General features: G+C 44.8%; 1 protein-coding gene across 2 annotated transcripts in view; it reads left to right on the top strand.

The window, feature by feature from the left end:
* Nucleotides 1-13,431, top strand: part of Cdk15 (cyclin dependent kinase 15) — a 79,336-nt gene that overhangs the window by 32,908 nt on the left and 32,997 nt on the right. For both annotated transcript variants that reach the window (XM_038315526.1, XM_038315527.1), the window contains exon 10: nt 9,735-9,798. In XM_038315526.1, coding sequence (XP_038171454.1) covers nt 9,735-9,798 — 64 coding nt within the window. The remainder of the gene's footprint in view (nt 1-9,734; nt 9,799-13,431) is intronic.

The following is a 13,431-nucleotide window of genomic DNA, read 5'->3' on the forward strand; positions in this document are numbered from 1 at the left end:
CTGGAGGATATTTTGGAAAACCTAGGACAAAATAGGAAACATTTATTCACAAACAAACAAGTTGTTTTCAAGCCAAGGGACTTTTTTCTTTCTCTTTCTTCCTCTCATTCTTTTGTCCTTCCTTCCCCTTCCTTCCTTCCTTCCTTCCTTCCTTCCTTCCTTCCTTTCTTTTTTTTTTTAAATTTTTATGGGTTATTTAACTTTATTTTATGTGCATTGGTGTGAAGGTGTCAGATCCCCTAGAACTGGATTTTCAGACAGTTGTGAGCTGCCATGTGGGTGCTGGGAATTGAACCTGGGTCCTCGGGAAGAGCAGTCAGTGCTCTTAACCACTGAGCCATCTCTCCAGCCCCCTCTTTCTTTCTTTCTTTCTTTCTTTCTTTCTTTCTTTCTTTCTTTCTTTCTTTCTTTCTTCTTTCTGTGTTGTTGTTTTGCTTCGTTTTATTTTGAGATTTGAGACAGGGTTTCTCTGTGTAGCTTTGGTTGTCCTGGAACTTGTTCTGTAGTCCAGGCTGGCCTTGAACTCACAGAAATCCACCTGCCTCTGCCTTCAAAGTGCTGGGATTAAAAGTGTGTGCCGCCACCACGCAGGCAAAAGACTTTTTCTTAGGAAGAGAGATAAATGTTACTTTGAATCACACTATTCGATACTATAACATCATCTAAGCTGGAGGTGATTAATTCATGGTTTTTCTTGCCACTTATTAGATATGGATATGGACAAAGCTCAAATAGTACCTCTTAAGTTTTAGTTTTCTCATCTAGAAGATGAGGTTAATCATATGATTTTGTAACCTTGTTATGGGATTTATGTAAGATGAAATGTATAGCAAAACCAGAACACTGTTTTGTAAATATTTGTAGGACTGGAGAGATGGCTCTGTTGACAAGGCTGGAGGCCTGAGTTCAATCCCTGGGACTCACATGGTGGAGGAAGAGAGCTGACTCTTATGGGTTGTTTCTCTCTCTCCCTCTCTCTCTCATCTTTCTCCCTCCCTCCTTTTCTCTCTCCCTCCCTATCTCTTTCCCTCCCTCCCTCCCTCCCTCTCTCTCTCTCTCTCTCTCTCTCTCTCCCTCTCTCTCTCCCTCTCTCTATCTTTCTCCCTCCCTCCTTTTCTCTCTCCCTCCCTCCCTCCCTCCCTCCCTCCCTCCCTCTTTCTCTCTCTCTCTCTCCCTCTCTCTCCCTCTCTCTATCTTTCTCTCTCCCTATCTCTTTCCCTCCCTCCCTCTCTCCCTCCCTCCTTCCCTCCCTCTCTCTCTCCCTCTCTCTTTCTCCCTCCCTATCTCTTTCCCTCCCTCCCTCCCTCTCTCTCTCTCTCTCTCTCTCTCTCTCTCTCTGTGCTGTAACTCCTTGTCCATAACCAAGAGAGAACAAGTAGTATCGCTGGGCTTCACCCTGCAATGGCCCTTTACACATATGAAGGTTTATTTTTTTTTAACCTAGATACGTAATACTTATTGGACATTAACCATATATAAATATTCTTTGGTGACTAAGAGAACAAGCAACAAGGGACAGGAAAAAAAAGGGAATATAAAAAACATGTTTTGTAGTCAGAGCAGAGCGATGAACGACACCTCAGTGAAGCATATGTGGGCCATGTAAACTGAGTGCCTTGTAAAAGGGCGCATATGAAGATAGCTGATATAAACCATAGTGCTGAAGTGAGGCGTGCCATTAGAATGTTTGAGAAATATCCTATTTGAAAAGAATTTAAGTATATCCATAGGTGATATTGCTGTTTGGAGAACTGTCTATAAATTGAGGTTTTTTTTTTTGTAAAAAAAAAAAAAAAACATTTGGCGCCATTAAACAACCACACGCTTCAAAAACAATCGCTTTGCAATTCTTTGGATTTAGCACAGCACTCAGAAATCAGAGAAAGCATGTACTAAATGTTTCCCTGGCTCTTAGCTGTTGGTCCTCGGCGACCACCGCTGGCACATGAAGGATATTTCTGCAACATAATCATGCAAGAGGCTGTGCTTTGGACATAAGGCACCAAGAAACGAGAGCTGTGGTAAAACAAGTTAATGAATCAGCCCAGCATATCCTGCCCAGAAAACCTATCCATGCTTGTCTTCATCATCAGCATACTAAAGTATAAACCAGAGACTTTATCTTGACATTTATGACAACTTATTACAAATTTAAATCAAGTAAGCATATAAGAAAAAAAAATACTGGCCTGGAGTCAGAACTCTGCGTTCTGAACATAGCTCTAACTCCAGGTATAATGAAGAGTGTAGTGTGGAGCTGCGGGCCGCCTTCCCGCCGCCCCAGCTCCCGGCCACCGGCTAGCTTTACCCGAAATAACCACACGGAAACTGCACTCTTCCAAACACTGCCTGGCCCATTAATCTCAGACTCTTATTCACATCTTGCTCTAACCCATTTCTAACAATCTGTGTAGCACCACAAAGTGGTGCCTTACCAGGAAGTTTCTAGCGTACATCCATCTTGGGCTGGAGCTTCATCGCGTCTGGCCTCTCTCTCAGGAGAGGCACGGTGGTCTGACTAACTTAGGAGAGGCGTGGCATCTTACTGATCCTTCTACCTCACTTCCTCTTCCTGTTCTGTCTATTCCACCCACCTAAGGGGCGGTCTATCAAATAGGCCAGGCAGTTTCTTTATTAGCCAATGAAATCAACTCAAACAGAAGACTCTCCCACATCATTTCCCCTTTTTCTGTTTAAACAATAAAAAGAAGGCTTTAACTTTAACATAGCAAAATTACATATAACAAAACAGTTATCAAGCAAGAATTATAGTTACAATATTTATATCTACTTTATCTTTTATCATAACTAAGGAAAACTATAACTATCTATCCATTCTTCAACTCCATCAAAGACTCCAGAAGGATATAATATTACCTAGGTGAACAAGAAGTAAGCTACTTCCAAAACTCTAGAAATCACAGAGACATCTCGCTGCCTGGACAGTCACCCAAAGTTCCTCTGTACCGTTGGGGCATCCATCTTTGGCCTACAGGCCCATAGTTTCCAGCAGACGTTTCCATGAAGCAGGAAATTTCAAAGGCAGTTCAGTCAGTATCTGCTGTGTCCTGCAGAATGTCTCGCAGACTCTTTCATGAGTCAGGAACCCCAAAGAATCATCTCACCTTTAGGCAAGTTCAACAGTCCTCTCTCTGTGGGTTCTTTGTGTCCAGTTTCTGCAACAGTCCAGGCAAGAGCAGTTTCTTGCCCAAATTGCTACCAAACTCCATAAGGATCCTCTTCGATGCCCATCATCTTCTTGAAGTAGATTGGTGCTGCCAGGAGCAGACGTGTCTCATTGTCATGAAAAGCCTTAAGTTATTAAAACATTTAAGTGGAATATTCTGTAGTCTTTGAAAGATATGAAGAATGTCTATCTAACTGAAATATATCTCTATATATCTAGAAAATCTAACTAACATGACTATAAGCTTTACTATTATTGATGATTATCCATTAACAACCTATATTTCTTAACTATACATTACATTTTTAAAATGAACTACACAATCACAATACCTTAATCAGTATCAAAAATACGTATACATATAACAAAATTGACCTTAAAATCCATACCAATGCAAATTATTCCTATCTATATCATATCCCCCTTTAAATGTAAAAGAACATTTATAAACAATATTTGGGAATATGGGCGCAGTTATCTCTCTCCAAACTGCTTCCTGCTGAATGGGGACGCTGTTAATCAGATCTTTCATGGTGTAACCTGTGTTCCAGGTTCATCTCGGTCATCAGTTGGGTGAAGTAATTTTCTGAAAGTGTTCACGGCAACCTTTCAGGAGGTCGTGGTCTATCATACCATATTGGGATAGAAGCAATCCACATGGTCTCATTTTCTGTAAAAATAAAAGAAGAATCTCTTTTCCAAAGTATCATATCCTTAGATCCAAATTCTGAAGTCAAGGTATTTTCAAGATATCTTTCTTGGATTAGTTCAGCAGCATTTATAAACAAGTATCTTTTAGCAGCTGTTGCTCCTTCCTCAGCATTCAAACAATTCAAAGAGAGCATAATAGTATATAGTATCAAGATTCTCTGTGTATTTTCCATCTTTGTGCGGCTTTATTTTAACCTCTATTTTGTTTATTTTTTACTTTTACTTTTTGAGACAGGTTCTCTCTATATTTTTGTCCTGGAATAACTCTGTAGACCAGGTTGTCCTTGAACTCTCAGAGATCCGTCTGCCTCTGCCTCCCCAGTGCTGGGATTAAAGGTGTGTGCTGCAACACCTTGAACTCACAGAGATCTGTCTGTCTCTGCCTCCCAGGCATTGGGATTAAAGGTGTGTGCTGCCACACCTTGAAGTCACAGAGGTCAATCTACCTCTGCCTCCCAAGTGTTGGGATTAAAGGTGTGTACCACCACAACAAACTACTTCCTTTTTTTAAAGAACTTTAACCTTTAGCCTGCATATATTTTTAACACATCATAAACCATTTAGACATTTTCTTCGACTTTGAATCTTTCTTTTACTGTATATCTCTCTTTTTCTGACGACATGAGTCTTTAATTTACCAAACAATATCGGTAGGACTAAAGCCGTGACTTTGCCGGCTAGATCCAGCCCATTCCTTAGCTTTCCAGCCTCATGGCAGAGGTACTGCTGTAGCCATGTTTTTCACCACAACTCTGTGGTGGTTCAAGGTCCCTGCCAGCAAGCAAGCTGCAACAGTGTTAAACACAACACTCAAAAGCTCCATAGTCAGGACCGCCTGCTTGAAAGAGTTACAGTTTGCCCTGGCAGGACGGCCCAGAAAGCTGGCATTTTAAAACGACACAGCTTTTTTCCTGCTACAGCTGAAAACCGAAAAGCATGCGTTCAGCTTTTCATCAACACCGTTTAAGTGTTTTGTGGCAGGACCTCTTAATGAGCTGCAGGGTTTTGCAGCTAAAGCTGAGTCAGGAAGCTTCTCTTAGATGAGAGCACTTGCTAGCCTCTTGCAAGCAGAGCCAGACCCGAGAAATTGCTGCTACCAAGAAGCCATGCTTTACTCTATTTTTTCCCAAGCTTTCTCAAGCTTTCTGTGGATTCAGTTATCCACATTGGGCGCCATTCTGTAGTGTGGCGAGCAGCGGGCAGGCCTGTTTTTTGTCCCGCCCAGCTCCCACATGCTTAGCTTTACACCCAAAATAATTACACGGAAACTGTATTCTTTTAAATATTGCCTGGCCCATTATTTTCAGCCTCTTACTCACATCTTGACTAACCCATATCTAATAATCTGTTTAACACCACGAGCGGTGTCTTACCGGGAAAGATTCAGCATGTCTGACCGGGCTGCTGGCTTCATCGCATCTCTCTCTCTCTGAGGAGGCACGGTGGTCTGACTAACTTAGGAGAGGCGTGGCATCTTACTGATCCTTCTACCTCACTTCCTCTTCCTGTTCTGTCTATTCCACCCACCTAAGGGGCGGTCTATCAAATAGGCCAGGCAGTTTCTTTATTAGCCAATGAAATCAACTCAAACAGAAGACTCTCCCACATCAGAAGAGCAGTCTACGCAAAACTCTCTGAGTCTCACAGTGGGCTCTGTGCTCTGACTCTGGGAAGCTATGGGTCCTGCAGACAAAAGCCAAAGAGAATATTGTAGCCTCTGTCACCATCACCATCATTATTAAATATTGTTGTTGTTGCTTTGGTTTTTTGATAAAGGATTTCTCTGTGTCCTAGAACTCACTCTGCAGGCCAGGCTGGCCTCAAACTCACAGAGATCCGCCTGCTTCTGCCTCCCCAGTGCTGGGATTAAAGGCGTGCGCCACCACCACCAGGCTCTCCTATCATTTTTAAAAAAAGATTTGTCTGTGTGTGTGTGTGTGTGTGTGTGTGTGTGTACAGATATGTGCACGTGAGTGCCCGTGGAGGCCAGAAGACAGTGTCAGATGCCCCAGAGCTAGACAGAGCTGTGAACGTCCTAGTGCTGGTGCTGGGAATTGAACCCGTGTCCTCTGGAAGAGCAGCAAGCGCTCTTAACCACAGAGCTCTCTCCCTAGCCCCAGCTCCTACACTCTTAAATCATAACGTTCTCTGTACATTGGGCTTTTCCTTTTACTTAGTTACTTCTGGAGTCTGCATAGCCACATAGCTCACTGTTGGCTATGGCCCTGGCCCAGGAAGACAGACAGCTCCGCATGGCTTAGCAATGTGCTGTAGCCAGATTTGCTTAATTCAAGGAGATCTCCTATTGTATCCACCATTCCACATTCCGAGGGAAACTAGACAAAAGTGCCACCCCGGGTGACTTGGTTGTGGTGTGTGTGTGTGTGTGTGTGTGTGTGTGTGTTTGGGTAGGGAAGGTGCACCCCCACAATGTGCATGGGGTGGTCAGAGGACAGCCTGAAGGAGCCAGTTCTCTTCTACCAGGTGGGTCCCCAGGGACCAACTCAAGCCATCAAACTTGGAAGCCAGCTCCTTTACTTGCGGAGTCTTCTCCACGGCCCAACTTTGCTGTGTTATAACAGAACTACCTCTCCAGCAGTGGAGGCCTCCTTTTCCCTCAGAGCTGTACGTAATCAATGATAAATGCACAACAGTAATCACCGCATCTCAGTTTGGTCCCCTTGTGCAAAACACGGCTGTAATGGGTGTGTATTTGGGCAGGAAGGAAGTCTTTCGAGGGTGCGAGGACAGAGCAGATGTGAAAGGATCGAGTATTTTACTCTCTAAACTATCGCTTTTATTTATTTATTTACTGTGTATGTGTCCATCTGTGTGTGCGTCAGTGGGGTGCCATAACAGGTGTGTCGAGATCAGAGGAAAGCCTGTGGGAAACCCTTCCCAGCTTCTGTGATGTTGGTCCCAGGGTTCAAATTTGGATCAACAGGGCTTCCCAAACACTAGGCGAATTCTCTACCACTGAGCCATTCCTCAGCACCGATATGATGCTTTGTGCATACACGTTATAGAATGGCCGAACCAAGCCAATTAACACACGCATCACCTTACATACAAGCCTTCGTTGTCATGAAGATACTTTGTAAGGTATCCCGTGGTGTATGCGTGCTACGCTCCTGCTGCGGTAAATACAAGCCATCTCTTGGACATGCTAATTCCTTTCTTCTCCCCTACTTATGCAGTAGGATGGGTTAGATAGCAGCTTTCTGGGTAATTTCTGCCAATTTCCACCATGGTTGTGCGAATTGACAGTCTCACCAACAAAAGAGCCAAGGTCACCTTTTCTCCACATCCTAACCAACAAACACCCTTTTGTCCTGGAGTACGGCAGGGTGTTAAGATAAGGTCTTGAACTCCTGATCCTCCCAAGTGCTGGGACTACAGGCATGTGCTACCATACCTGGTTTAAGCTGTGTAGGGATTTGAGCCCAGGATCTTGCGTGTTCTACTAGCTGAATCATCCTGAGCCCTTACTGCGCTCTCTCTCTCTCTCTCTCTCTCTCTCTCTCTCTCTCTCTCTCTCTCTCTCTCTCTCTCTCTCCCTTCCAACAGACTCAGCGATGATAGTTTCATGGTCCTAACCATAGTTATGGTTGTCCTAACTTGCCCTTCTCTGACGATTAGGAATGTTAAACATTTTTCTCATGCCTTTGAGCCATTTGTGTGTATTCCTTTGAGAAGTGTCTGCTGGAGTTCTTTGCCCATTTTTTTTTGAACGAGGTGATTTGTTTACTTGCTATTGAGTTCTTTGAGTTCCTTGGACATGTTAGATATCAACCCCTAGCCAAATGTAGAGTTGGCTAATGTTTTCTACCACTCTGCAGCTTGTTTCTTCATTTCTGTTTCTTTTCCTAGAAGCTGTTTATTTTCTTGTGGTCCTGTCCACCTACTTTTGCTTTCATTTCCTGTGAGACAAGTTAGAAAATCAAACCGATTACGGAGTTCCTAAAGTTGTATCTTACTATTAGAAAATCAAACCAATTATGGAGTTCCTAAAGTTGTATCATCTTACTATTAGAAAATCAAACCGATTACGGAGTTCCTAAAGTTGTGTATCTTACTAAATGAATTTTTACTAAATAAATAATTGAATTTTTGCTTAAGCTTCTAGCATCTCAGTTTAATAAGGTTTTGGCATAAAAATTTCCAGAAAGTTTGGTATCCATCTGGCCTCAGTCAAATGTAATATAAACTAACCAAGAAGTCCGGTAACTTTCACCTTCCGGCAATTATGGATGTGGCCGCTGTTCATTTCTGGTGCTGTTTCCTCCTCCCTGGTGTTCGTTCCTCTCCACTGTGCTTTGCCAACCAGCAGAAGATGAATGGGTGCCCGTGAGTCACACCCACTCTGTCTACACATGCATTTGTACAAATACAGACGACAGAAGGCTGAGGGAGAAGAATGAGCCGCGCCTCCTCTGGGCTTCACCCACAAAAGGAGAATTAGTCTAGTTGGTTTTCCGAAATGGAATCCAGGCTCCTCGGTGTCCCCTCAGGCTTGGGTTGGTTGATAGGAAAAGCCTGTAATCCTCTCAGTCACTTTGTCTGGAGAATGGATCAAAGCTGAACGCTTTTACTGGGTGGCATGACTTTTCAAAACATACCACGGGAGGGAGAGCAGCACGTTAGCATCTTTTGTGTGAACGCAAACCTGATAGAGCCCACTTGCTTGCTTCTCCACCAGGGCCCGAGTCACCATACCAGTGGGTTGAAGGTCCTGCATTCCTCAATAATTATATTCAGCCGGGGAATTAGCTTCCTGTCGGGAAACCTGGGCCAGTGTCTGTATCCCGTGCTTCACAGAAACTTAGTATTGAGATATGCTATGAAGATGAGTCACACCAAGCAATGCAGAACAAACTACTAGGCCATCACCAGCTTACCACAAAAGCCATGCTGCCCAGATTCCCACACATACTGGCTATGGGACTTACGGCCATCTTCAGAGAACTGTAAGATGGTGTCTATAGAGGACTGTGGTCACCACACCATCCCAATTGTTTGGCTTTAGTCTCCAGAAGACCTCTGTTGTCAATGCTTCATCTCCACTAAAAACAAGAACTTTAATTTGGACGCCTAAAGCGTAGGTCAGGACCAGCAAGATGGCTCCGTGTGTAAAGGCTACACAAGCCTGAAGACCTGGATCTGATGCCCGGAACCCGCACAAAGATCAAGGAGAGACCCAGCTCCGCAGAGCTGTTCCCCGCCCTCCATACACGTCGTGACACACAAAGGCACACACAATTTTTTAAAAGTATAAGCCAGCTCTTTTTCACATGGTGTTACCATTGTAGTGTACCAGGGGAAAAACACATTGTATTCTAAGCTGCTGGACATGGAGAAACAAGAAAATGAGATGAATTTAGTAGAAAAGGCAAAGGTTGGAGCGGAGCCACTTTTAGCCAACATCACACCACCTAAAGGACAGTGATTTGAACCATGTTTAATTTGAGCACCCCCAGAAACATCTGACCATTCCTGCTGAGGCCCAGTCCAGACCAGCAGCTTCCCCTGCCCATCAGTTCATAGGACTTTAAGGAGAGGCATGGGCAGTTACTACTTTTGCTTCACATCCTTGACACTTGGCGATCACGCAGAGAAAGGTAGAGAGACACGCTCGGGTCTGTGGGGACATGGCACTTTGCACGATAAGCTCAAGAATGTTGAAACTACCAAAAATTCTCCCCCCTGGACATCAGCGGGTTCCATGTGACGTCGCTGAAGTTTTCATTCCTCCTGCTCTGTCCTTTGTGTCTCTGTGTCTGGTTCCATCCATCTGGCTTCTCCTGACCTTCATTTTGCTTTCTCTGCCTCTGTATAGGTCCTGGGGGTCCCTACGGAGGATACGTGGCCTGGCGTCTCCAAGCTGCCTAACTACAATCCAGGTAATATTGACCCTAAGCGTCTAAACGTTCCGGGAACTGGCAATGGCGGGCGAGTATTGGCCACAGAGTGTCCATCTGGCACTAGACCCACCAAAGATAGACTACTAAACTTGTATGTTTCCCAACAAATTCTTCTATTTATTTGTCTATTTATTTAAAACAGGGTCTGACTGTATAGCCCTAGTTGGCTTGAAATTTGTTGTGTAGACCAGGTTAGCCTCTACCTCCCACGTGCTGGGATTTCAGGCTTGTTACCACCACGCTCAGCTTAATCCTTTTATGAAAAAGACAGATGGTAAAGTACCAGCTGAGGTTAAATCAGTTCCCCGATGCTGTAAAACCTAGGCAGCAAGGTGAAAGCCATTGGAAAGGTCTGTTACCATGGTTGTATACACCCATTTCCAAGTCCACCACGGCTCCAAGGAACAGCATGCTTTGAATCATACAAGCAAGAAACCGTTTTCACTGCTGAGACGGTGACCATCCCTGAGGTTGTCTGCTACATGGTTGAACCTTGCATAAAAGGAAAGTTAAAGCAACAGAGGGAGCTAGACGCACGCGAGACTTAGGATGATCCAGGTAAGATGCCCCCAGAGTATCGTCTCTCTGACTGGCAGCTGGTCATGTCTGTCACACATGGCCCTTCACAAGGGACGGCCAGGGATAGATAAGGAAGCATCAGAAGTGTTGTCCACAGGGAGATTCTCTGAGTCGCGGTCAGATAAGCAAGAAGTCACTTCGTGGCGTTGAGACAGACGTGAGGAGACGGCCAATGAGGCAGAGGATGAAGATGGGCTCTCTGGAAGCCAGAGAAGCAAGCAGAGGCCTTGGCGATGCTAACCTCTTCCTGGCAGGGCTAAGGAGGTACACGTAAACAGATAAAGATATGCCTGGGATGTAAGTGTTCCAAGACAGATTATTTCCTCTTTCTTTTCTGACATTGTCCCATTACTAACCCCCAAATTTTACCGAAGTGTCATCGTAGACTTTGGCGTGAGGTTCTTCTGGAAGCGTTTCGTGAGAGCGAGAAATTGCAGGGAGACTTCAAAAGCGGTTAAGGAAGAAAACAAAAATCAGGGTGTGGTGCTATCAACCCATAATCCCAGCTCGGGAGACTAAAGCATGAGAAACTTAGGTCTAAAAAGCTCACTGTGTGTTTGTGTGTGTGTGTGTGTGTGTGTGTGTGTGAGAGAGAGAGAGAGAGAGAGAGAGAGAGAGAGAGAGAGAGAGAGAGAGAGAGAGAGAGAGAGAGAGAGAGAGAACCAAGAACAAGAGGAATAGACAACAGACAGGAGAAGGAGGCTTTCTCCTTTTTTAATCCTGCATCTATTATTTTTGTTCAAAAAGCTATATAGCCACCAGTCCTTTTAAACCTAAGTTTCTTATTAACTAACTCTTACATCTTAAATTAACCCAATTTTTATCATTTTATGTTTTACCATGAGGCTCGTGGTTTACTGACAAGGTTCCCGTTAGTGGCTTGCGTCTTTCTCCTTAGGCAGTTACATGGCGCCTCTCTGACTCCGCCTGCTGTCTCTCTGCATCTCTGTTCTGATTTCCTGCCTGGCTTTACTATGTTAAGCCATTGGCCGAAAGCAGCTTCTCTTTTTAACCAATGTCAATAAAATATATTCACAACATACAGAGGAGAATCCCACATCAATGGAAAGCTAAGGACTAACTGTAAAATCCTTTCAACTTCTTTGTGAATGAACATATTCCTTACTTAATGGCCTTAAAGTTATTTAGAAATGCTGCACTATTTCTATTTTTCAAGAGTTTGACCCTCTGGTCTTGAGGTGTAGCATAGTGTCTTCTCCTTTGGCGTGATGTGGAGGCAAGAAGAAAAGGCTGTGTACGGAGATCACGGTTCAGTCTGCATTAGCGCCTGGATCTGGTTGCCATGGTTTCCAGGAGACTCTCGGTCTTGTCATTTCCCGTCTAGCCCGTACTCCCTCCCCATCCATTCCTCTTTGCCTGGGTGAAAATGGACCCACTTACCATCCCTCTGCTCCCTAACATAGACACCGGCGGAAGTTTAGAATCAGAAAGCATTTAGGTACACGTGCACACACAGTTGCTGTGGCGAGCTTAGGCAGCTGCCCCAAATTTCAAATACTTGGTTTTCAGGTTAGTCTGTGCAATAACGAGATATCCCTATGACAGATGGTCATCAAAGCCAGACTCTTCCCTGACAGATTCCATGCTAGGAAGATAACCGGGTTCTGGGAAAACAGAGAGAAACATGCCACTCTATTCATATTGCCATTGTGTCAAAGTTGTGCGCAATTTTATTTAGAAAAAAAAGTTCTCCAGTTTCCAGTATCAGCAGAGCTTGACTTTTGTGCTATTGTCTACTTCGGCTTAATTCAGAGGAGTAAAACCATTCTGGGAATTTGCAACCTGCCAGACCCGTGCAAGGCGCTAGTCCCTGGATGGATGTGGTGTGTTCTTGAGTCTGCAGAGCATGGTTTGGACTCATTCCCTGATTCTCACTGTTACTGCAGTGTTTATTATGTTCCTATGGCTCTTGGGAGGCTTGTGGTTGTGGACCAGGCTGAGCATGGGGAAGGTAGTGTACCCTTAACCACAGCCAGGATTTCCAGCCCTGCCTTTGTAAATCTTGAGAGTCGAGAGTATCTTGGGCATGGGGTTGGCACTGTATTAATAACTCAATCGAAACGGAGCGTATTTTAAAGGGGTCATCAAGATCCTGTCCCAGGATCAAGTCTTATGAACGAGCAAGTCTCTCTTGAGGCACTGAGGAGGAAGTGGGTCCCAGAACATTGCGAGTTACCCCTCCTATCCGACTTCCCCCATTCCTATTAACCCCTCTCCACCCTCCCCTGCCCTGCCCGCTTCCCGGGCTCCGTCTCTGTCCTATGAGATCAACATTTACCTTTGGCATAGACCTGAGGAACTAGGAGCCGTGTGTCCTCCAGTTTCCTCCCTGCTACCAGAAATGACAGAATCCTATGGCTTCCGTGGGCACAGTATTCTGTTAGAGGCACACAACACCTTTCCTGCTGTTACAGGCACACAACACCTTTCCTGCTGTTACAGGCACACAACACCTTTCCTGCTGTTACAGGCACACAACACCTTTCCTGCTGTTACAGGCACACAACAACACCTTTCCTGCTGTTACAGGCACACAACACCTTTCCTGCTGTTACAGGCACACAACACCTTTCCTGCTGTTACAGGCACACAACACCTTTCCTGCTTCCCTTTTCACTTCAGCCGCCGCCTACCTTGGTGTAACCAGTGCCACAGCGAACGCCAAGTGTAACGGTGCGCACGACATAATCTGGCTTCAGTTGCTTTGGGTACACGCCCAGCAGTGAGACTGAAGGATCACAGGGTTTTTATTCCAGGCTTTCTTTTAAATAAATATCGGCGCTGCTTTCCTTAATGGCTGTACTCATTTACATTCCTACCAATGGTGAGAACAGGGAGAGGTTTTCCTTTTCCATATGCTTACCATCATCACCATCACCACCATCACCACCACCACCACCGCTATCACCACCATCACCATCACCATCACCACCACCACCATCACCACCACCACCACCACCACCATCACCATCACCACCACCACCATCACCACCACCACCATCACCACCACCA

The sequence above is a fragment of the Arvicola amphibius genome, chromosome 18 (genome assembly GCF_903992535.2).
Source record: "Arvicola amphibius chromosome 18, mArvAmp1.2, whole genome shotgun sequence".
NCBI lineage: Eukaryota > Metazoa > Chordata > Mammalia > Rodentia > Cricetidae > Arvicola > Arvicola amphibius.